Source organism: Cavia porcellus, unplaced genomic scaffold (genome assembly GCF_034190915.1).
Source record: "Cavia porcellus strain 051 isolate PalLab524CR breed Dunkin Hartley unplaced genomic scaffold, mCavPor4.1 scaffold_29, whole genome shotgun sequence".
NCBI classification, from domain to species: Eukaryota; Metazoa; Chordata; class Mammalia; order Rodentia; family Caviidae; genus Cavia; species Cavia porcellus.
Window position 1 is genome coordinate 37,832,037 of NW_026947512.1, and position 25,352 is coordinate 37,857,388.

Here is a 25,352-nt window from a genome sequence, read left to right on the forward strand (position 1 = left end):
GCTGGCCTTGAGCTCACTTTATAGCTGAGGCTGGTCTCAAACTCACAATGATCCTCCTGCCTCAGCCTCCTAAGTGCTGGGATTATAGGCATGAGCCACCACACCTGGCCCATTTATGTCTTTCTAATTTAGGATTTTGTTGCTTATCTAAGCAACCTTACAGATAAACCTGTTTCTTGTTTTGTACACCACACTGAATCTTCTTAACTATTTCTTGTTTTCCTTCTTTTTAACTTCTTCATTGATCTCCTACTTCATAACCACAATTAAACAGGATAGGATTTTCCTATAGTGTAATTGTAAAAGTATACAAATAATTTTTTTCATAGTCTACCTAATGATCTTTTCTAGCTAGAATATTTAGCCTCTGTTTATTATAGTGATAATTTGGGGTTTTAATCTATGACATTATTGTTTATTTTCTATTGTCTTCTTTTGTTTTATTAAAATTTATTTTAAAGACAATAAAACCAAATAAAACGGAATAAAGCCAATCAAAACAAAACAGTGAAAGTGATACAGGATTTTAGAATGGGATAAAAGGAAATCAATAGTGCCTACATACCACCAGACATAATAAAATCAAACAAAACAGAACAGAATAAAACCAATCAAAGCATAACACTGAATTAAAAAACAATAAAATGGAATAAAATAAAACAGAACAATATTGGATTTCAATATTGGAGAAGGAAATTCCCCATAGTGGCATACTGTATATTGTTATCCGCTAAATAGATGCTTAGACTACTGGTGTTAGGCCTGCAAAGTCAATCAGACAATACAAGCATTGAGTTGTTTTTGTACCTCAGTTGCTATCAACTCACCTGGTGTTCCTCCAAATCAGCTGGTTGCTTATGGTGGGGAGGAAGTCCATGCACCTGCTGGCTCCCTGAAAGGGTGTTATTCTTGATACATTGTACCAAATTGAGAAGTTTAGAAGTTTAACTAAGAGACTCATCAGGGAGCCAAGATCCTTACTTTGTAAATTTTCTCATCCTGTGCAAAAGGAAGGTGCAGAGATTTTGTGAGTGCTACACCCACCCTGAAGGGGGCTGTGGCCTGTGTACATGTAGGGAGGAAAAGAGACTTGCTCTTTCTCCTTTTGCTGTGGTTGCTGCCTTGAAGTGTTCCATGCCACCCTGCCTTGGAGCCAGCTAACTATGGACTGAAACTTCCACAAACCCTGAGCTAGATAAACTTTTCCTTCCTTCATTTTGGGTGTTGAGTGGTTTTGTCCCAGCAACAAGATAAAGGTTTCTTGTTTCTCCTTTATATTTTCCTGATTTCTGTTAGGCTATTTAATTTCTGTCATTTTCCCCATCAATTGTTTTGATAACAATACATTCATTTATTCTTCCTTTAGTCACTGACTTGGAGATTATTAGATAAATCCTGATTTATGAGAGTCTAATCTAATTTAGGACTTTTATCATTTCCCAACAATGCAATGAGTTTATATCACCTTTCTCTTTGAAAGAGAAATTGTTTGTGCATTTAATTCATTATATATAATTAAATATTAAAGATATACTATAAATGTTATTAATATCCATTTACATTTATCATTTCTGTTGCTTTTTACTTCTTTGCCTGAGTTCATAATTTTCTATGGAATAATTTTTATTCTGCCTAAAGAATTCTCTTCTGCTTCTAGTGAAAGATTACAGATACCAAATTCTTTCAAGTTTTAGTCAAAGAATACCTTTATTTTCAAAAACATTTTCAAAAAGCTTTAATTGCAATTTAATAGGATTGTTTTCTGCATCAGTGTGACAAAGTCATTTTAATGGTTTTCTACTTTCTTTTTAAAATATATTTCTTAGTTTTGTTGCTGCTTTTCTGAAAGAAATGTATCTCTCCCGCTCTCAACCCTGGATTCTTATGTTTTCCCCATCCTATTTTTTTTTACCAGTTTTATTATTATGTTCCTTAACATTGTGTTCTTTTTATTTATGTTGCTTGGAGTTTCCTAGACTTCTTGATTCTAGATTACTATGATCATTTTTAGAAATTTTCAATTCCTATCTTCAAATTTTACTGCTGTCCAATTCTCTTATCTCTTTCAAAGACTCTAAAAGTATTTTAGATGAAAAGAATTATTAAATTAGATGTATTAATATCCAGACCTCTTCTTTTTCTCATAGTTTTAAATCATTTTTACTTTTTTATGTATCTTTTTTTACTGCATACTGAATCTTGTACTTGAAAAATTGTGAACATAATTAAGGGTCTGGGTTTTGGGGGGATAACAATATTGACATGTAGTTCACAAGTTGCATACAATTCACCAATGTAAAGTAGAAACTAAACATATTTATAAAGTTCACACAACCATTAGGAAATCAACTATAGAACATTTTTATTTTCCCCCAAAATATATATTTTTTAGATGAAACTTTTTATTGACAAAAAAATCATATAACATATATGAAAGCATACAACTCAGTGGCTGCTAATGTTCTCACAGTCATATGCAATGATCACCACTATCTAATTACAAAACATTTCTATCACCACAATGAAAAGCTACATGCCTCTGGTCAGTCACAAATTTCAGTAAACAGAAATGAATGATTTTCTCATTTTCTATTAATTATTAGTCTACTTTCTTTTTCTTTTGTTTTGTTTTCTAAGACAAGGTCTCACTATGTCCTTCAGGCTGACCTCAAATTCATGGTGGTCTTCCAGGCTCAACGTCCCTAGTACTTGAAATGCAGGCCTGCACCACCACACTTGGAAATCTACTTTCTATTTTTATGGATTTAGTTATTCTGGTTGCATCATGTAAATAGAATAATAATATAAATGACCTTTGTTTGTAGCTTCCTTCATATAATATGTTTTCAAGATTCATTCAGATTTAGCGTGCTTTCAGCACTTCATTTTCTTATATATGGGTACAAAATATCCTATTGTATGAATGGATCTAGATATAGACTAAAAACAGCCTCATTAATCTCTGAATTAAATATTCTCTGGCATCAAAAAATAATGGTCTGAATGATGACTAACACAAAATGAGACCATTGTAAAATAGCAAAATAGATCTGCAAAAGTTGCCCTTCCAATGTCAGTCTCCCCAAGCTAGCACAACTGAGTTTGCATAGAGATCCTAATCCAGTGCTGTAGAATTAGAAGAAGGAGTGATTCCCGGGGGCTCCGACAATCATGCTCCCAGGCCCCATATTACTCTTGTGTGTGACTGACAGTTGCGCACTTTTATGATAACCATGCTTCTTCCCTTCAGACTTCTAGAGTATTTCTTCATTGTCTTGGACCATCCATTGTTGCTAATAAGAAGCAAATGTCAATCTGATAATTTTAATAGTAGATATTAATGTGTTTTTCTCTTTGTAACACATAACTTTACCTTAGTTCTATTTCTTCTTTTGTTTGTTTAATCATTTTGTCCCTTAAATGGGCATTTGTTGATTTCATTTGATCATGAGACTCACGTCCTTCGATTTGGAATATTTTCTGATTTTTGGAGAATATTCCTTTTGTTCGTCTGTTTCTCTTTTTATAAAATATTTTATAAAATATTTGGACCCAATATTTTTTCTTCATTTCTAATATTCATATCTCTTTTATTTTAAAGCAAAAAAAGAATTAAAATGATGGTACAGAATATCAAAGCAAAATAATGAGATTAACAATTGTTAATATATTGTATGCTGCTGTGGTCAAAGTAGTTGCTCAAATCACATCGGTATAAAAAATGACCAAATGATGAAAGCATAAACCATTTTTTTTGATGAACCAGGTTAGTAGTATAATTGTCTATTTTGAATATATACATGTAGAGTCTCCTATATACATATGTATATATACATATATATGTGTGTATATATATATGTATGTGTATGTGTGTGTGTATATATATATATTCTTTTTTCTTCTTTCCTTTCTCCTTCCCCCCAGCCCATTGTCCTTTCCTTCCGAGCAGACTCCTCCCTCTCACTTTTACAATATCTATTTTACATTTTGGATCTTATTTACTCTTTCAGTTTTTTACACTACGGAGACAATAAAATCTTTTCTTTTTATGAAGAAAGATTTTGTAAAAAATATTTTCAAATTCTTTTGTTGAATTTTCCTTGTTTTGACTACCACATTTTAAATTTAAAACTGCTTTGCAATTTAAACTTAAAATGGACTTTTTTCATAGCTGTCTCTATTTTACTAAAATATGTCTAGGAATAATAATTTAGAAACAATATGATTATCTTCATTTGTTAGTTATCTCCCCTTCCCCCATTTTTGTACTATGTTTCTTTTACTCAGGCTTCTCATTTGCATTATGATCTTTCTTTAGTGTCTGGTGGGTCTTTCCTGAGGTGTTTGGAAATCTGCAGTTTGTGGTGAGGTAGGTTTTTGTTTGCAGACAGCAGGCAGCAAATACACAGAAAAACCTAAAGACCAAAACGTGAAAGAACTCTGATCTTTACTGCTAGTTGTCCCTAATCATTCCTGTAGCTACCCTCCACATATTTTGGCTGAGGAGTAAGCACCTGGCTGTCCAAAGTTGTGCTTTAAAATACGGAACTGAAGGCTTTTCATCACAACCTTAGTTCCCCTCATTTGCCCTCAGTTTCCTCGGAGATTCTGAGAACACTTTCTCTGCAGGTGGAATCTCCTTTGTGCATGCGTGGGCTGCGGGTCCTTTACTCCTGCACATTCATAACTCTTTCCTTTGTCCCCTTTACTTCTCTTTTAAGTTTTTTTCTTTGTGGTTTCTCATCATTGAAAGTCACTCTTCAGTATTGTTTTACATTTGAATCTTTTATTTGTATTACTATAATTTTAATGGAGTCAAGAAGATTAAACATAAATATTTGTGCTGTCTTTTTTGCAGTTTTTTAATTTTATGAAACAATAATATAAAATTTCATAACAAAATAACAAGAGAGTTGGGGATTTAGTTCAGTGGCATAAGCACCTGCCTGACAAGTGCAAAGTTGTGAGTTTGATCCCCAGTACAAAATAATAATAACAAGAAATACCCTGTGTTTAATTATCTTCAAAGTAGTTATTTGAAGTACAAACCATAGACAAAAGATTCTCTTTTACAAAGAGGAAACAATAGCATAAAACTTTCTTTTCAGTGAACTAAGGGAAGTCAGTAGGATAATGTAAGGAATTTTAGCATATGTGCTAAAATACTTTTGAAGAAGTGAAATAGGTAATTTGGGAATTATTTGAACTTATCCTTACTTCATATTTATATATTTTCTATTTTGCTCCATATTTGCATATATAGAATTTGTCGCATAAGAGACACCATGTGACAGTTGAGTTTGTATATGACTTACTTCACTAAGCATTATGTTCACAAATTATATCCATTTCCTATGAATGCCTCAAAATTCTTATGGCAAAATAGTACTCCATTGTGTGCAAATACTACGTTTTCTTTATCTATTCATCTGTTGGTGGACATATGTGCTGTTTCCAAGACCTAGCAATTATAAATTTTGCTGTTATAAACATGGGTATGCAAGTATCCTTGAAATACTATAATTTTAACTCTCTTTTAGGAAGATAACTAGAAGAGGAAAGCTGAATCAAATGGAACTTTTATTTATAGTTTTTTAAGGAATTTCCACACTAATTACCATAGATTGTATTAACGTACATTCCCACCAACAATTATCAGGTTCTGTAGATCTCTGATCTCCCAAATGAGTGTATGGCGGAGGTTAAATAAAAAGAGACAAATTGTATGATTTTTAGGGTTCCAGGAGGGTCAAAACCCTTTAATTAAGCTCGAGATTTTGAGGGTAAAGACAAAGGATTCTCTGGATCAGTCCACTTATATTAGAACCAAGGACAAAGGGTGGAGAGACTAGGAAAGTGCAGGCAATGAGCAGGACCTTGGGAGTCACATCAAAGATGTCTCCAAGTCATGAGTCAAGTCAATTTAGTAGGACTGTCTTATAAAGACATAGTAGAAGTGAGACTGTAGGAGTGATCTTTGCAGCTGCAGTCTCTACCTTGTTAATTGGGGTTGGAGCCAGACTGTCCGCAGCTGTGGCCTTATCTTGCCCTTTGAGGTATCTCTGGCCTCCACTACAGGCCTCAGCCAGGACCAGTGATTCAGAGGTTCACTTACTATGAATCAGCTCCCATCGACAGGCAAGGGGCTGAGGCCTAGGACGGATTCACAGATAAACATAACCAATTAGTAAAATTTACACCCTGCTCAGAGCTGCTTCATAGTGGTCTCAAATAGACAATGAAGAAGAGTTCCTTTTTCTTCACACCTTTGTCAGCACTTATGTCTCTCTTGAAGTTAATCAGCCTTTTCTTGATATATTTCCTCAGCTCATGAAATTAGAATATGCCAATTAAATAGCACATGTGTCTCTCATCCATCTCTTGGATAGATTATATGGTGAATTTCATTTATTAAAATATGTGTTAATTTAGAAGATTGACCTTGTTTAGTTTTAAAGAAATTAACCCCTAATTCTTTGGGGATCATACAAACTTTTTCTTTTTCCTTTTGCTCATGTTTTGCTGTTGTTGGCTTCAGGGATGTGATATCTTAGCATTAAATTCTTCACATTCAGTCTCCTCTGCCTATTTAGAATGGCTGTTATTCCATGCATATCATGAAAACAAAATCAGTAAAAACTAGACAAAATAATGCATAGGCAGTTAAAAGTAAGGGGCACAAAATCCTTGAATTAACACACATGCACTTTCCTAATAGCATTTGAGTAAAGAAGATTTCTCTTTTTCTTCAATGATAATGAAAAACTCAAAGCAGCAAATTTAAAAGGGGGAAAAGTTATTATGATCATGACATTAAGTACGTACATATTTAGGGACATTAGGAGAAGGAGAACCCAAAACCAAAAAAAAAAAGCCTATGACAAGAACAATGATGGGCATTTGGACTGTGTCTAAGATCTAGTTATTACAAATTGTGCCACTATGAACGTGAGTGTGCCTGTATTGCTGTGGTGTGATGTTCTTCTTTTGGGAAGATGTCAAGAAAAGGAATAGCTGGATCAAATGGAACCTCTAGTCCTAGTTTCTTGAGGAATCACACTGATTTCCACAGGGGTTGTCCCAGTCTACACTTGCACAGCCATGGAGAAGTGTTCTTTTTTTCTCCACACCCCCACCAGCACTTGTTATTGGTTAATTTCTTGATTCTTTCTGGAGTGAAATGGAATCTCAGCATTGCTTTAATTTGCATCTCTCAAATGACCAGTGATGTTGAACATTTGTCATGTATTTCTTTGGTACATCTACCAAGGATTTAGTTCAGTGGCATAAGCACCTGCCTGGCAAATGCAAAGTCATGAGTTTGATTCCCCCAACCAAAAAATAAAGTTTATTTAGTGCTTCTGCTTCTTCATTCGAGATGTGTTATTTATACAATAGAGTACTACTCAATCATTTCAAAGCATAGACTTGACACATTTACAGGTAAATGGATGCCCTTTGAAACCATACTCAAGTGAAATAAATCAAACACACATGTGTACGTGTCACATTCTTTCTCTGGTGTGAGAAACAGGAATTGTAAAAAAGAACCACAATGTATACTAGATGTTAGGAAAGAGAAAGAAAATGCTCATTTGGGCGGAGGAACTAGGAAAAGGAAGGAGAAAGGGATGGGAAAAGCAAAAAAAGAGAGAGAAAAGGAGGAAACAGTGGAAATAAGGCTTTTGTAAATAAGGGGAAGAAGGAATAAAGGGAGAAGAGGGAAATGGGAGAAAAAAGAGGAATTAAGTTATATCATGTATAGGAACAAAGTTCCTCTGATGAATGTGATCATTATATATATATATATATTTAAAATGTACCAATTAATTAAAAGAACTAAAAATTGAAAACACAATATTTTACTCATTTAATGTAAGTGTAGATTTTAAGGACCAACACGAAGTATACATATTCTTTTTCCTATTATATATAGCAATTATTATGTATAGCAATAATCACTGACAGTCATAAAGATGACTTTGTGTTATATTTAAGTTACAACCAACCAATAATATAAATTATATCCAGAAATCTATACATGATAGAGGTGTCTGTAATAAAATGTAAGCAAACTGGTCAAAATATCTACTTTTGAAATTGTTGTTGTTAAAGCTTTTGCACTGTTTTTTATAAATGCAGACTCTGGAATTAGAATTGAACTTGTTTTCATTTGTCACCTAGTCACTTTGTATCTTTATGTGATTCTTCTTAATATCACAGAGACTCCATTTCCCCATCTTTGCCTAATAACTGTACTCATCCAGGTAATACAAGTAACCTTTATAAAGTGCTCATCACAATAATTTTAAATATTTATTATAAATTTATTTTCTGATGTTTTTATAGACTTTTTGTGAATCATTCTAGTAGCATAATTGACTGCATTATATTTTGTTAATCATTTTCTGAATATTAAAGTGATTATATTGTTTTCCTATTCCTAAGAATAAGATTATATTAAAAATTAAATGTCAATCTTTGAATATCATACAGTATTTCAAATATACAGGTATTAGTATATTTTATCATTACACGGAATATAGCACATTGTCTTATAAATTTGTATGTCAATAAAATATTGATAAATCAAAAATGCATCGCAAATTACAGATATGATGTGGTGTAGTACTATGCATAAGAAAACAGCATCATGAGGAGAACATGTTTCTTGTTTGTGTTTTTCAGGTTCTTCTAGTCCAACAGTGATAATCATTGTACTCACTTCTTTATGTTTTGTGCTTACCATCATTATCATCATTCTTTGTGTTCAAAGAAAGAAAAGGTAAGTTATATTACTACCTGCTAGTGATAAATAAGGTGAGTTAAAAAAAGAAACCAGCAAGCTTCAAGTTTTAAAAAACTCGAAGAGCTCTGGCAAAATCCATCATGAAAAAAGCCATGATAGAAAACCCTTTCCATATGACTGGTACTTCCTTCAGTCAAGTCTATGCTGTTGTTCAAATAATATTTAAGATTGCAATAGTCATTCATGCTTATGAGTTTTAAGATTCTTTAGAGAGAACAGGATTTTATAGGATACAGTGTGTATCCCCCCAGGCCACTAGTGAGAAGGAATCCACTTACTGTGTGGTAGAAAAGACTGAGTCTAGAAGTCTGAGATGATTCTACCTGCCTAAACCATGATGAAGTAAAAGTGATGTTACTCTACAGGATTAATGAAATATCCATTCACCAAATACAACTTGAGTACCTCTATGTTGATAGACGCAATAAAAACAGATTAATTTCTTGCCTTCAAGACCTTACATTCTGATGCAAAGAAACAAACAATGGACTAATAATTGGAAATAAGAAAACATCAGGCAGTTAAGTACTTTCCAGAAAATAGAGTAGAATGAAAGAGACCATGGGACTAGTGTCGGCTCCATGGTGTCTATGGGTAGGTGTTATATAAACTTATAGTTGAGTAAAAATAAAATTCAAGTGTGAGCAAATTCTTGGTGCAGAGGGTTCAAGACAAGAAGAAATATTTAGTTCAGTTTCCAATATGGGGATGAGCTTTGAATGTTCCAAGAATGGAGAAGGCCAACTGGCTAGGCCAACGCTTTGAAAATTGGAGGTGAGTGCCAAACAGGGAAGATCCACAGGCCTGGAAGACATTTGGGTCTTTTATTGTCTGCGGTATCAACCCATAAAGATGTATTTACAAAAGGGACCCCACAAATCTGATTTATACTTTAGAAAACTCTCTAATTAGACTACGGACAAAGTTTCTTAGAACTCAATAATAACCACAGCTGACCTTGCTCAACAGTCTTCAAAAAGACAAGGAAGGGAGAGATGTCAAAGACTACCTGGGCACCTCTCTTTGAATGCAGAACAATTGCTGCAACACTAATTAAACATTAATTGAGTCTTATTTCCTTATACTGATATGTACAGTCAGCTGTGCTATTCTCTTCTCACTTCAATTGGCTCTAAGTGACACAAATAAGGCTGGCCAAGGTGCTGATACATAATCCCAGAGGCCAACCTGATAGTGTCCTGTTTCCTCAAATAGTGCTCTCTGTAAAGGACTGATCACAATGGGATGGATGTCAGAGTCACTCTGCCCCAGGAATGTCAGCAGAATACGAACCTCAAAGTAAGAGGCTATGACTCCCCAAGATACAAAAGTTTACATATTGGAAACTGAAGCACGGCCTTCTAAAATAATTCAAATGCTACCTTAATTAAATTATGCAGACTTCTGCGTATCTTTCTCTCTGCATTTGGCTAATCAGCTCAAGTTACTCACACAGTTCCCATTATCCTCCCTGTCATCACGCTTGAACCACTTCCTTCTTTATAAGGTAATAAATTCTGGGAGAGGCCTTGGATCAAGGCCTTTGCCCATATATCCTCACTTGAATGGGACTTAGGACCACTTGGCTGCCCATCACTTTGAATATGTTTTAGTGTCTTTACTCTAGTGGTGGGCTGCATTGGAGGTGGTAGATTGGAATTAACTTGCTGGAATTCCAGTAATGTTTCTATGGGATTATAAATAATATTTTATGGATTACGAGGCAAACTAAAAAAATTATAGATCACAATATGCAGATTTATATTATAATATTGAGATTTCAATACAAATAAGGAAATTTTTAGAGACAGTGTTATAGTCATCAAAATAAAGGTGATGGCCAGGTAGAAAAGAGTAGTAGAAATGTGGGTGGAAGGACCGTGGGTAAAGTTAGATGACAAGGTATGCTAGTGGATCAGATGTGGGAAAAGAGTGAAATGGAAGAATTACCTTCACTGGTGCAAATTTTCTGGCATTGAAGAAAACTTATACAAATATGAGAAAGGATATGGGAAGCATAAGCTTTGGAAAGAGGATTAAGAATTCTATTTTGAACATGTTCATTTTAAAGTACCTGTTTTTCACTGAAGGGTGCTAGGGTTTGTGTCTGGATGTTCCCCCAAAGCCTCATGTGATCATGGGGGAGTGGCCTTTTGAAGGCAGCTGAATCGAGTGTTTGTGATTGGTTCGTTGTCTAGCACTGGGATTGGCAGTGTGAGTGCTGCACCCACTCAGGAGTGGGTAGCTGGCATACAGTGTAAGGCTCCTCCCTTTTGCCCTTTTGCTCCTGTTGCCTTTGGTACCTGCCGCTACCATAAATGGCGCCCCTACGCCATGCCAGCCTGCCTTGGAGCCAGCTGATTACAGACTGAAATCTCCACAAACTGTGAGCTAAATAAACCTTTGCTCCCTCCATTTTGGGCATTCGGTATTTTACCTCAGCAATAAGAAAAAAGTAACCAACACAAAGGGAATATGTTAGGTATTTACATATATAAATCTGGAATTATGGAACAGATAAGGATTAGCAGTCCTTTGGGGGAGTATAGTGAATATATTCTTCAAAGGAACAAATCATAATTTCTTACTCTCACTACTAAGGATATAAATAATGTGCAAATCTATAATTGGGGCATTTTTATACAGAAGCAAACTTTTGAGAAGAAATCTTCATCAATTTCTCAAAAAAACTTTGAACCTGCATCTCCCAATTTTTATTCACAGCATACTCTTGCAATGTCCTGCCATGAGGGGAAGTGTCTGTGCTGACCAATGTCATTGTCCCTTGAGGTCAGAGACTGTGTCTCAACTATCATCTCTGAAGCAATCCCAAGGACCGCTTAGTGAGCCCTTGTCATTGAGCACATAGGTGTGTGATTTTTTTTTTCTGGTGTCACTATGTAGTCTTCAAATTTAAAAGAACTTTTCAAATTAAATCATGCATTTGGTAGCAGTAATGATCATTTTAGAAATAAGTGGAAAGAAAGCCCTAAGTATGTAATCTAACTCAGAGTGGCCACCCCTCCTCTAATCCTAGCACTCAGGAGGCTGAGGCTGGTGGATTGCTGTGAGTTTTAGACAGCCTGTCTAAAACTGCATAGTGCATAGTGAAACCTTGTGTCAAAAATAAAGTAATATAATTCCGTGAGGTAGTAGATTCAAGTGGGATTATAGTACTTTTTAACAGATGATACATTCTTAATAGTATTTGGAAAATAATTCTTAATAACATAAATACAAATTATTTTAAATATTTTCTATAAAATGTTTTTCTCATTGAACCTTCACAGTTCTGTGTGTATTTTATATTAAATTTATCTTTTCTCAAACTTGCAACATTTCAAGCCCTCAGTAGCCACAGAAGTGAATGCATATGGTATTAATTCAAAGATTTGGGGAAAAACAATTCCGTAATGGAGGATGTCTCTCTTTCTGGAATGTAGATAGTCATTGATGACCATTGCCTAGATATATTCATTAGAAGTGGAAAAGAGTGATACTCAAATTGTTTTCAATTTCATTCAGTTGCTGATTATTTATATGAAGAGAATCTTCCCCTCATCAATTATTTGCATTACAATTCAATTACACTGAAGTGACTTTGGAAATTAAAATGTACACTGAATACTCCATTCTTTACTTGTTTTTGCATTTGATTAATTATTTGCTTTTGTTTTTATTTTTTTCTATGCTAGGGATGGAGAACCCAGGGGCTCACACATTGTAGGCAGAGTGTTCTATCGGAGTTACCTCTGACTCTATGGTTTTAAAGTAAGAGAGCAGATCTCTTGCATCCTCTAAAGATGATGAATGAGGTGCTGTTTTAAAATATTTTTTTCCTCTGGAATTTAAAATGTTCAATCTTTTGCAGTTTTTTCTTATGTGTTTTCAAATTCTATTGAAATAATTCCACTATATACCAGTGAGTATACATTCAAGTGAAATGATACTGTGACAGCAGCATCAGCAAACAGACAACAGCAAAACGGCCAATGGACAAGTAACATTTACAGTGTGGACGGAGTGGGCAAAAGATGAGCTGTCATAGGCAGGACAGAGTGAGATGTCACAAGGTGGCTTCAGGCTTCTTAGAGTGGCATGCAAATTTTGAATTGTTTATTTCTAGATTTTTATTCCCCTCTCTCATATTAATTTTAAATTTCTCTTTAAAACTTAAAAAATTAATCAACATACATGAAGGAATGGACAGCTATTTTGAGGAGAATGAGAGACATTATGGCAGCCACTGTTGACTTCCCTATTGTCTGGTCTTGAAGACCTAAAATGCTTTCATCACTCTGTTCGGATCAGTTTTATACTATTTTGTTTTGTATGAATTCATTGTATGTGAAGATATGGACAACTATTTGGAAGAAAACAACAGACAATATAATAGACAGTGAAGATCTCCGGTTGTCTTGCTTTGAAATCTGTGTCTCTTACATTGTTTTCTTCTGATCTGTTTTGTTATGTTTAATTTTACCCTCTTTAAAAATAAAATTTTTAAAAATTTTTTAAAACTTAAAATTTAAAAATTTTTTAATTGATATATAAAAACTTTATGGAATCCCATGTTGTTTTTATACATGTATACACTATATAATGTAAATCATATTAATCATATCCATCTCCTCAAAGACTTATCATTTCTTTATGGTGAAACTGTTCAAAAATCCCTTTTGCTAGTTCTTATGGTTTGTGTCTAGATGTCCCCCACAGTCTCATGCAGTCATGGGGGGTAGGTAGCTGAATCTAGAATGTATGGTGCTAGGATTAAGGGTATGTGATTAGTTAATCAGCCCACTGATTGGTTTGGGATAAGTCTGACTAGAATTAAGAGTGAGAGTCCTAGGGTGGGTAGCCTGCATACACTATAAGGGGCAGAAAGAAGCTTATCCCCTCTTTCTTGTTATTTTTGCTTCCTTGTGGACACCATGAATTGTTCTCTGAGATGCCCCTCTGACAAGCCATCCTGCCTCAGAGCCAGCCAAGTATGGACTGAAACCTCCACAAACTGTGAGCAAAATAAACCTCTCTTCCCTGAACTTTGGACTAGGGTATTTCATCCCAGAAAGGAGAAAAGTAATGAAGACGTTGGTCTTTTGAAGTATATAATGCATCATTTTTTATCTATAGTCACTCAACTGTCAAAACAAAAGTTCTTACTACTATCTAACTGTAAGCTGATGCTCATCAATCAGTCTTTCCTCATTCTTTCCTTCCCAATTCTCTCCCCAGCCTCTAGTAACCACCATTCTACTTACAATGTCTACGCACGAACTTCTTTAGACTTACCATCTGGGTGAGATATATGGTACATGTCCGTCTGTGTCTGGCTCATTTGGCTTAACATAACGACCTCCAGTTCCAACCACATTATTGGGAACTATAAGATTCCATTTTTATGGTTAAGTAGTATTCCATTTTTGGACCATACAGTGTATTTTTTGCCCACTTAACAGCTGGCTGATGCTTAGGTTGTTTCCATCTCTTAGCTATTTAGTACTGCAGTGAATGTGGGAGTGCAGATGTCTCTTTTTTTCATTTCATTTGAAAATATACCCACTAGTGGCATAACTGGACATATTGTAGCTCTGTTTAATTTTCTGAGCAGAACCTTTATAGTTTTCCATAATGGTTGTACTAATTTACATTCCTACCAAAACCATGCATGCATTACCTTTTCTCCACATCTTTGCCAACCCTTGTTATCTTTTGTATTTGGATAATAGACATTCTTACTTGAATCGAGGTGATATCTCATTTGGTTTTGATTCGTGTTTTCCTGATGGTTAGTGGTGATGACCATTTTTTCATATACTTGTTAGTCATTGTGGATCTTAATTGTCTACAATTTTAAACAGATTGTTTAAAAATGTATCAAAATTTATTCTGAATATTAACCTCTTATTTGATATCATTTATCCATTTTCATATCCTGTGCTTCTAGAATCTTGTACAAAAATTTCAGGTCTGCTTCAAAATTCTGAGAATGTTCCCTGTTTTTCCTCTAGTAGTTTCATAACGTCAAGTCTCACAATCATTAGTCCATTTTGAGTAGATTTTTGTAACTGGTGTGAAATGGGGATCTAGTATCATTGTCCTGCCTGTAATATACAACTTGCCCTCCACTGTTTCTGGAAGGACTATCCTTTTTGAAAGATGTCCTTAGCACTTTTATTGAAAATCAAGTGGTTATATATATGCAGGTTTATCATCTCTACTCTGTTCCATTGGTCTATGTGGCCGTTTAACTTACTACACCTTTATAGTATATTTTGCAGTCAAGAAGTATAATATTTCCTGCTTTGTCTTTTTGTTCAAAATGGTTTTGGCTATTTGGTGTTGTTTATGGCTCAATACAAATTTTAGAATTGTTTTTCCTCGTTCTTTGGAGAATGTCATTGGTATTTTGATAGAAATTGCATTGAATCTGCACATCACTTTGGCTAGTATGAACATTTTAATAATATTTCAATCAATGAATGTGGTATAATTTTCTTCTTCCACTTATCAGTGTTTCATGATTTTCATTGTAGAGATCTTTGGGAACATTGATATCTTATTAGTGTAATTTGCATCTTGCCACACATGTGCTCTCCATTTATTCAAGTCTTTCAGAGCATCTTTAGGGAAGTTGTAAAAATGTCTTTCTGTAGGTTTGTGTAATTTTTGTTGAGCTAATTCCTTGGTACTTTTCATTTTTCACCATAATGAATAATATCTTTTTGTTTTCAAATGAAATCTGACTGGTTGTTAGTGGTTTAGGAATATTTCTGAATTTTGAAAGTTTACTTGTATTTGAAAACCATGCTAAACTCTGTATTTCAAAATTTTCTTCAGATTATGACTGTTTTCCATGCAGATGCTCATCTCTCTTACAAATAACAGTGGCTTGACTTTCTCCTTTACATCCCTTTTGAAATATTAACAGAAATAACAATGGTCTTTTGCTTATTTTGAATTTAAAGACAATGTTTAAAAATTCTCTAAATATTACAGTTGATGGAATTTGGACATTAAGCATACTACCAAAGGTAGTAAATGTTTATTATTTCTGTTTTCTTTGGTTTAGTAATAGGTTGTTAAATTATGAAGTAATTTTTCTATTGAAATAGTCATTTGTATTTTCCATAGTAGTTAGTATAAGAAAATATATTGACAGATTTTTTAAATGCTAAACCAGTCTAGAATTTTTCTGTTATATATTTGTAAGTAAAATTAGATAATAATTTAATTTTGGGGGGTATTATCCTTTCCTGGCTTTGAAATTAATGAACATAAGTTTCTTTTTTTTTTTTAATTTTATTTAAGGAGAAAAGAAAAAAAAGCAGAGAAAGGGTACAAGTTATACAGATTTGCAGAAAAAAATGAACAGTAGGAAATCACTAGTTAATGGATTACATATTGTCATCTTAGAAATAATTGTTCAAGTCACAAAATTAAAGCTTGTAAAGTGGACATTCCATCAATGATACTGCAAACAGTTCTGTTCAATGATCCAATAAAACTCTGTGATATCATATTCTATCTTATACATTTAAATATACATGCAGTTATATAGTTTAGAGCACTTTCTTTTCCTCTCTTTTGTACAATGACTATTACACATTTTGGGTTTCATTGCTCTCACGGTTCTTATTACTTTTTTGGAAGAGAGTAAAACCAAATGTGACATAACAGAACAGAATCGGTCAAGTCAAAAGGGTGGACATAATAGATAATGTGAAAACATAATACAAGGTGATCAACAATGGTTACCATAATGCCTCCTGCTATCTCTAATAGTATTGCCTATACCATTAGTTATAATACAATTGAACAAAACAGTAAAGAACAAAAGCAACAAAACCAAAACATTGGAGACATTGTAGGTCTTCAAAAGTAGATAAAAGTCAACGAGAATGGGCGTTATAATGAATCTCATTATCTTCACAGCTGATGCCTAAACTTTCGAACTTGATACTATCCAGCAAAACAGAATAGGGGAACATCAGTTAAAAACCAGATGGTGAGAGTAATACAGGGCTTTAAATCGAGGTGATGGAAAGTCAAAGTGGGTTACTATAATATATCCTGCTATTTTTTTCCTTTAATTAAAAGGATAAAAATTTTAAAAAAGTATTAAAAAAGTAAATAATGGAGTGGAGATTGAGATAAAAGAGGGCATAACAACAAAACAGCACAGATCAAAACATAACCATTTAAGCAGAATAGTGTTTCACCACCAGATAATCCTGACCTAAAAGTAGTTACCATATTGTCTCTTTCCTTGAAATCCTTGAGTATAACTTCGTATACTGTAGCATTAAGTATATCAAAACAATGTAAAACCATTTAAGAGAATGACAGCATTACAAAGTATTTAGAATCGACTAACAGAAAATGAATAATGGTTTCTGTATAACCTCCTTGTCTTTAAAAGGTTTTTGCTTATACTATCGTACATAATAAAATCCAGTAAGATACAACCTATTTAGACCATTGGAGACAGAAGGACAAAAGCTAGATGAGACTTTAAAACAAGATGATACTAAATCAGTATTACCTATTAAGATGTCATTTTCTCCAAAATAGCTGTTCCTATCATCCAATCTTCTCTGCCTCATTTCTGTTGAGCTCTTTTTCTGTCAGTAGCTGTCAGTTTGTCTTCTTCACTTTGTTCTCTGCTCCATTAGTTGTGGCCTCCACTATTTCTGGATTCTTTGTATTTTTCTTTTTTAGAATATCCTGCAATACTCTCTGTAGAGTTGAATTGGTGGTTGCAAATTCCTCCAGTTCCTCTTTATCCTGGAAGCACCTTGTTTTTCCATCAATTTCCAGGGACAGTTGTGCAGGATATCTCAATCTTGGCTGGAGATTATTATCTTTCAAAGCTTGAATTATTTCCCCCCACGCTCTTCGTGATTTGATGGTTTGTGCAGAGAAATCTGCTGTAATTCTGATGGGTGCTCCCTTGTAAGAGGTCTGTTTCTTGTCTCTGACAGCTTTTAATATTCTGTCCTTGTATTGAATTTCTGGAATTTTTATTATTATATGCCTTGGTGTTGCTCTGTTTGGGTTGTAGGTAGCTGGGGTCCTGTATGCCTCATACATCTGAGTATCTTTACCTTTTGCTAAATTAGGAAAATTCTCCTGGATTATTTCTGTGAGTAGCTTTTGTAGTTCATTTGTTTGTGTCCCTACTTCTTCTTTTATGTTCTTAATCCTTAAGTTATGGATCCTCTTATCATCTTCTTGTCTTTGTATTATTGCTGTTTGTTTCTTTGTTATTTTTAAGAAGTTTTTCATTTCATTCTCCCATATTACAAGTCTGCCCTCCAGTTCAGATAGTCTGTCCTTAGTTTCTTTCAAGCTGTTATGCCAGTCTTCGATAGACTTCTTAGTTTCTTGGTAGTCCCTTTGAACCTGCTTCACGTATTCTATGCTTTCCCTGTTTTCTCCATCAAACAATTCTCCCCTCTTTTTCTGTTCTTCCATTCCACCATCTGTTTTTTCTTGGGTGGGGCTTAGCATTTCTCTAACTATTTTGCATACTTCTAGCTTCAGGTCGTTGATAACTTCATTCCTGAATTGGTCTATGAGGCTCTCTATATGGTGCTTTATGTGTATTGGTGCGGTGTCCGCTATTGCCTGTTTCTCAGAATTGGGGGCCAAGGAGCCTTTCTTGTTGCTGCCTCTTCCCATATTCTCTGTTCTTTATATACGCAAGCTTATATGAGAGGCCCAGCTTCTCTCCCTGTCAGCCACAGCCTGATCAAATTGCGCCGGTTAAGTGTTCCCACTCACCGCTGCGCACCAGGCAGCCTACACGGGGGCCCGCCCCTCCCGGCCTCCGTCAGGCTCTGGGATCTGGGTTGGGCCAGCCTACGGGGTCCGCCGGCAGCGTCACGCAGGCCAGGCACTTTTCACCAATCCCGCCCGAGAGGGGAATGTGTGGCTGGAGTCGCCACCGCGCCCTGCTCCCGCAGGACTGCTCCGGCCTAGAAAGTCCGCTGGAGTCAAACTGTGGTGGAGTGTCAGTTTCTCTCACTCACCTCGCCACAAGTCAGAACATGCCTCCCTGCCCGTCCTGTTTTCGACTCCGTTTGCAGACTCCCGTTCTCAGAGTTTCCGCGCGTCTCTCTCCTTGCCGAGCCGATGTAGAGGCAGCCAGCCGCCGCACGGTGGGAAACCCAAATCGCGGCTTCCAATGGTGCAGGGTCCAGCCTCAGCAGCGAGACTTTTCTGTTCCTGTTTTAGCACCAGGACTGCATTCCAAGTTGGTTTCTCTCAGCTGAGTTCGTTCCTGAGTCAGCAGAGCATAACTCCACCTGCTTATGTCTCTTTAGTCCGCACCATACCTGGCTTCTGAGCCTAGTTTTTCAGAGAGCCTCCGGTAGTTGCTGTTATCTGTCCGCCATGTTCTCCCAGAAGTCCGAAATTAATGAACATAAGTTTCAAAGAAAGAAATAAATTATTATGTATTTCTCCTTTTGGGGACAAACATTTAAGAGTGATTTCTATTCTTTATCATCTTCAAAGTTGTGCTTTATTTTGCATAGGAAACTTAATTTCAACTGAACTGCTTTTAAAGTTATTAATCTATTGATTTTCAAAAATTTTAGGACCAACTTGTCACCTTCAGAAATCTATTTATTTTGTATGTTTTCAAACTTTTGTTATATTTATAGCATTGTCTTGTTATTTTTACTGCTATATCAGTATTTGCCCTTAGTTTTCAATCCATATCATGTTTATTTCTATCTTCTATCAAGGTAGTGAATTGTGCCACACATTTGTAGAACTGACCTCTAGAAAAAAAGATACATTTTTTCAATTTCTATTCATTTTTATTGATACCTGCTGTTAGTTTCCTTGTACTCTTCTGTCTCATGTTGTTGAAACCGCTGCTTCTTTTGCTCGGCATCAATACCTGATAATAAACCATGTAATATATTAATTTTGAGTGCTCCTTTACACCTGTCCAAGAAGTTTAAATACCACTTGTTCTTTTTTCTGAAAAGCATTATTCAAACTAAGCAAATTTTTTCTTTTATAAAGAATTTTAAAGCTCTCACTTAGTTTCATGATGGCAGGGATTTTTCCGCCTCTTTTGTTCATTCTCTTGTGCCCCAAATCTCTAGCTTTTGAGTTTTTAATTTTTTGAATATTATTTTCTTTTTTGTAATTTTCCCTATCCAGTCATTCATTAAACTGTTATTTTGCTAGTTTAAAAGAGTAACATGGGGCTGGGGATTTAGCTCAGCGGCATAAGCGCCTGCCTTGCAAGCAGGCAGTCGTGAGTTTGATCCCTGGTACCGATAAAAATGAAAAAGACAAAAAAAAAAAAAAAAGAGTAATGTGTATGGTTATTATTCTACTGTTTTCCCCTAATTTACTAAATACGATTTTCAAATTTTAACAAATCAAGAAACAGTAAAAAGGGCCAGGGGTTTAGCTCAGCAGTGTAAGTACCTGCCTGGCAAGCATGAGGTCACGAGTTCAATCCCCAGGACAAAAAAAAGAAAGAAAGAAAGAAAAAGAAACACTAAAGTTTAGGGGCCTAAGAAGAGAAAAGTCAGACAGCACCTCCCAAGAATCAGCCACACTAGGACTAGGAGGAGCCCACCAACAAGCCAGCTATCCAGCCTTTGTAGTAAGCCATGCAAGCCACGGGAGGCTCAGGAAGAGAAAAGCACCTCATCTCTGGTCAGCCTACAGGGGCATGGGTTGCAAATCACCAGCCCTACACCCTACGCCTCAAGCAACGGGCTGGTTCAGAGGACAGGCTGAGTTGATAGCAACTGAGGTACAAAAAGCAACTGAATGCTTGTATTGTTTGATTGACTTTGCAGGCCTGGGGCCAGCCAGTCTGAGCATCTATAGGGAGCATAACAGTATGCAATACAGCAAATATGGGACATTTCCCTCTATCTTGTTTTTGAAATCCAATTGTTTTGCTTTATTTAATATGCTGTTTTGATTGGTTTTATTCTGATTTGTTTTGGTTTGATTTTGCTATATCTGATGGAATGGGCAACCATTGTGGAAGATAACAAGATATACTATGGTAGCCATTGTTTTCCTATTATCCTGCTTTGAAGTTCTGTACCAACTTCACTGCTTTGTTTTGATTGGATTTATTGTTTTGTTTTGTTGGGTTTTATTATCTTTAAAATAAATACATAAATAGTTAAATATTATCTACCCATTTAGAAAGATATAGAGAAAACTTAAACCAGTAGGAAAATACATGGCAAAAATCAAAGGTAATCTAGTAAAATGCTGTACATATGCTTATGAAAAGACATGTATTATAACATGTTTACAACATTACTATCAAAAATAATTTCAATTTGGAAAGTAAATGCCTATTAAGGGGAGGGAGATGGAAGGGGATGACTAAAGGAATTAAGATGTGTTACACACATGTTCCAACACCGTGCCTGCAATGTAAACGTTATGAACTGCAAATATGTACTGATAAAGAAAATAATCTGAAAAAAAGAATACCTAAATAGTTGTGATACATAATATTTGTAAAATAGAGCTCCTACAGTGAGAATAAGTACAACTCCTATATGTACAGAGACATAGATGAATTTTTTAAATCTACAGTTGGGTGAAAGAATCCAGACGCAAGTGAAGGCAGTTACATCCAACTTAAAAACAGATGAGCTTAGTCTGTGAAATGAGAGTGGGGAGTGTGTCCCTCACCCTAAATACGTATAGCAGTGTGCGCAGGAGGCAGCGCTACGGATCAGAGCCTCGCACTGCGCCTTGAAAGAAGGGTGCGGTGAAACATACGAGGCTTTCGGAGGTGAGCCTTCATTCACTGTCTTTTTTCTTTTGTTTAAGATCCAAGAACTCTGGAGCCCGAATTTTTTTTTAAAAATCCTCATTAATGCAAGCTGAAGAAAACTCCTCAGTAAGGAGAAAAACCAACCACCTCATGAACGAAGTCATTACAAAATTGATTTCTTGAATATATAATTTCGAATTCAAAATAATAAATGTCAGATTTTTTAATCTAGAAAAACGTCCCTTAGTTAAATTCAACTTGAAAGCATTTTGTACGTCTGCTGGGAAACACGCTTATCTTTGAATGCGCATCCTTTCCACCTCCGGCCCATTTCTTTTCTCAGGACAGGTAAAGGAAAATGAAGCGTGACTCGCACGCAATTTGCGTATCCCAGAGTCTAAGAGCATCACTGACGATGCACAGCAGAACGCCTGGCTTCCAGGCAGCGGAACAGGAGGCGGCGGCGGGCGGCCGGTGACCTGCGGACAGCCGGCCCGCCACGCCACGCAGCTGGGTCTCCTCCAGCACCACGCTCTCCGCAACCCCGCGGTGCCTGCTCCCGGGAGCACGCAGAGGGGGCGGGGCGGGGCGTGGGGCGGGGCGTGGGGCGGGGCGTGCGGGCTGGGTGGGTGCGAAGCCCCGCCCCCGCGGGGGTCTGGCCGGAGCTGGGCCCGCGGCGACCTTCGTGGTTCACAGCTTTCCTCTAGGCAGTTTTCCGTGCAGGGAAGCGGAGCTCCTGAAGAGTAGTTTCTACTTCTCCCGGTTCTCCACCTGGCTCTGCCCGGCTCCCTGGAGGAAGGATGCCCGCGGGCGGGGGCTCGTAGCGCTGTTGCCCCGCGGCCCTGGATCTGGGTCAGGAGGTCATGGGGCTCCAGGTGGCTTCTTCTGCTGGCTTCAGCTTCCAGGTGAGAGTCCCACCCTGGTAAATACCCCCAGGAGGCGGAGTGGAACTTGGAGCGCGTGCCTTTGCGCTGGCTGCCTTGGGAGAACCCCTCCTCTGGAGCAGCTCAGCCTGCTGTCCCCTCGTGGCCTGGTGGTGGGGACAGTGAAGGATCCCTCAGGGCTGCAGAAACTGTGCCCATCCTGATTCATCAGAGGGGTGTCTCAGGATCTCCAGAGAGAAGGCACATGGTTTATTCAGGATCTGTTTACATTGGGGGAAAAAATCAAGCATACATCCTATTGGCATAATTAGATAAAAATCCAAATACAGTTAAAGCCTCTAGATGCTATTTTTACCTACAACTGACTGGAAAGCCCACACAACCAGTCACTATATTTCGTTTTCTTAGCAAAGGAAAAAGGTGATCTGTGAGGTAGTGTCTGATGCTGACGAGCTGGATGCCCTTAACCCTCACTAACAAGGAATTTCTACCCCATTTTGCAAATTACACAATGTGCTGAGAGGGCAATCTTTTCCAAGCCCATGTGGCTACATGTGGTGGGATCAGGATTTCAATTTAGAAACTTTCAGAGAAAGAGGTTTATATACCTGCCAGTTAGGCAATTGTTGGATAAGACCCAGATTTTTGTCAACCTTGGTCTTCTTGGCAAGCATTATAAGTGGATTTCTATTTCTTTTTCTTTTGCATGATTGACTCTTTGTTTCTGTATTAATTTTTTAACTGTTGTCTTAGTTACTTTATGCTCATTGCTGAGACAAAATACCTAAAGCCCAAGTTGGGAAAGGAAAGGTTTATTTCTTACAGTTTTTGGAGGTTTCAGTCCAACTAAGTTGGCTCCAAGACAGGCTGGCATGGCTGGGCTGCAGTTCATGGCAGCTGCAAACAGCAAACAGGAACTAGCAAAGAGCAAGACACACCTTCTTCCTGCCATTACATCACATCCTGGCTCCATCCCTATGTGGGTGGAGCACTGACACCATCAATCCAATGAACCATCACAAATGAACAATGCAAACTCATGAGGCCTGGGGGAACACACACATAAACCATGACAACTGTCTAATGCATTTTTGTATTTGTTAAATCCAGGGCACTGTACTAAGTCCTTCAAGTGCTGACATCATCTCCCCTCACATCCCTGTTGGATAAGAGCAGCGAATTGGTGCTTATTTGTGTCAGAAACCAGTCTAGAAGTGATCAAAGTGCTTGGAACCAGATGAGTTTTCGAATTTTTTTTTTCTTTTGGAATATTTTCATAGACAAAGTAAAATATCTTGGGAATGAAACCCAAGTATTAAGATGAAATTCATTCATGTAGACCATTTACACATCACCTGGAGATAATTTCATATTATTTTATTTTATTTAAAGAAGGACTAAACAAAACAGAAAATGGGTAGAAACAATACATACTTTCAAAGAAAAAAATAAACAGTAAGAAATCACTAGTTGATGATTACAGATTGTCCTCTTATAAATAGTTATCCAAGATACTAAAGTGGAGCATATAAAGTGGGGATTCAAACAATGAGATTGCAACCAATTCTGTTCAACTATACAACAAAAACTTAGTAATATGGCTATCAATCCTATATACTTAAACAGACATACAGTTATCCATATCTTCAATTATGTTGAGATTGAACAAACCCACGCAGGCTAATATCACTCTGAACAAAGAATAATAATATTGCTGGGTGTCACATTACGACACTCCAGGATCAGCACTGGGTACTTCAGTGTCTCTTTTTCTTCAAAGTATCTCTGCATTTCATCGTGTGTCATAAAATCAGTTCTCATAAACTGTTTATAGATTCTACACATGCATGAGTCTTAACATGTATTTCTATCCTTTCTATATTAGAGACAGAAACAAAACAAAGCAAGACAAAACAAAACATATTCCTATAAACACACGAAATAAAAAAAACATATAAGACCATTGTACAGAGTTCCGCCATAGTTCCTGTGTTGTCTCTTGTTATCGACAAATAGAATTGGCTATATCATTAGACATAGTATACTTGAATATGTCAGTGCATAACAGTATTCATAAAAAACACATCTTTATATAAAGTATAGAACTTCAAAAACTGGCAGTTATCAAACCAGAATGTGTATCATAGAGTCTTGTCATCTTCAGTGTAGTTGCCTATTCTCTCAGACTTGATACTATCAATCATATCAGTTTTGAATAAAATCTTCTCTGGCTCATTTGTGTTGTGCTCTTTTTTTGCCATCATTTGCTTCTTCATTCAGTTTTCTGCTCCATTCATTGAGGCTTCTTTGCCACTGTTCCTGGAATCCTAGTACTTTTCTCTCTCTCTAGAATGCCCTGCAGTATTCTCTGTAGAGTTGGATTGGTGGTTGCGAATTTCCCAAGTTCCTCTTTGTCTTGGAAGCATCTTGTTTCTCCATTAATTTTTAGAGACAGTTTAGCAGAGTATATCAATCTAGGGTGGAGGTTATTTTCTTTCAGGGCTTGGAATATTTCGCTCCAGGATCTTCTTGACTTGATGGTTTGTGTTGAGAAGCCTGCCATTATTCTGATGGGCCTTCCTCTATAAGTTATCTGTTTCTTGTCTCTGACAGCTTTTAATATTGTTCTTATATTGAATTTCTGGGTTCTTGATTATTATACGCCTGGGTGAAGCTCTGTTTTGGTTGCAGGTGGCTGGAGTTCTGTATGCCTCATACATCAGAATATCATTTCCTTTTCCTATGTTTGGGAAGTTTTCCTTAATTATTTCTGTGAATAACCTTTGTAGTTCCTTTGTTTGTACCCCAGATTCTTCATTCACATTCTTTATTCTCAAGTTATAGATCCTCTTGTCATCTTCTAGCCTTTGTATTG

At 36.3% G+C, this 25,352-nt stretch overlaps 1 protein-coding gene across 4 annotated transcripts in view; it reads left to right on the plus strand.

The window, feature by feature from the left end:
• The window catches only part of LOC100718510 (OX-2 membrane glycoprotein-like), a 36,147-nt gene extending 14,317 nt beyond the window's left edge, over nt 1–21,830 (plus strand). Inside the window, exons 4-7 of one of the 4 annotated variants that reach the window (XR_010044512.1) lie at nt 8,689–8,785; nt 11,534–11,678; nt 12,505–13,825; nt 21,650–21,830. Coding sequence is in view for 3 of the 4 variants with exons in the window: in XM_013158127.3 (XP_013013581.1) it covers nt 8,689–8,785; nt 11,534–11,678 (242 nt within the window). In the remaining variant the exon portion in view is untranslated. Of the gene's footprint in view, nt 1–8,688; nt 8,786–10,024; nt 10,216–11,533; nt 11,679–12,504; nt 13,826–21,649 lie in introns of those variants that run through there. The other 3 variants (XM_013158127.3, XM_063240067.1, XM_063240069.1) reach the window with 3 other exon arrangements.
• Nucleotides 21,831–25,352: the final 3,522 nt, after the last annotated feature.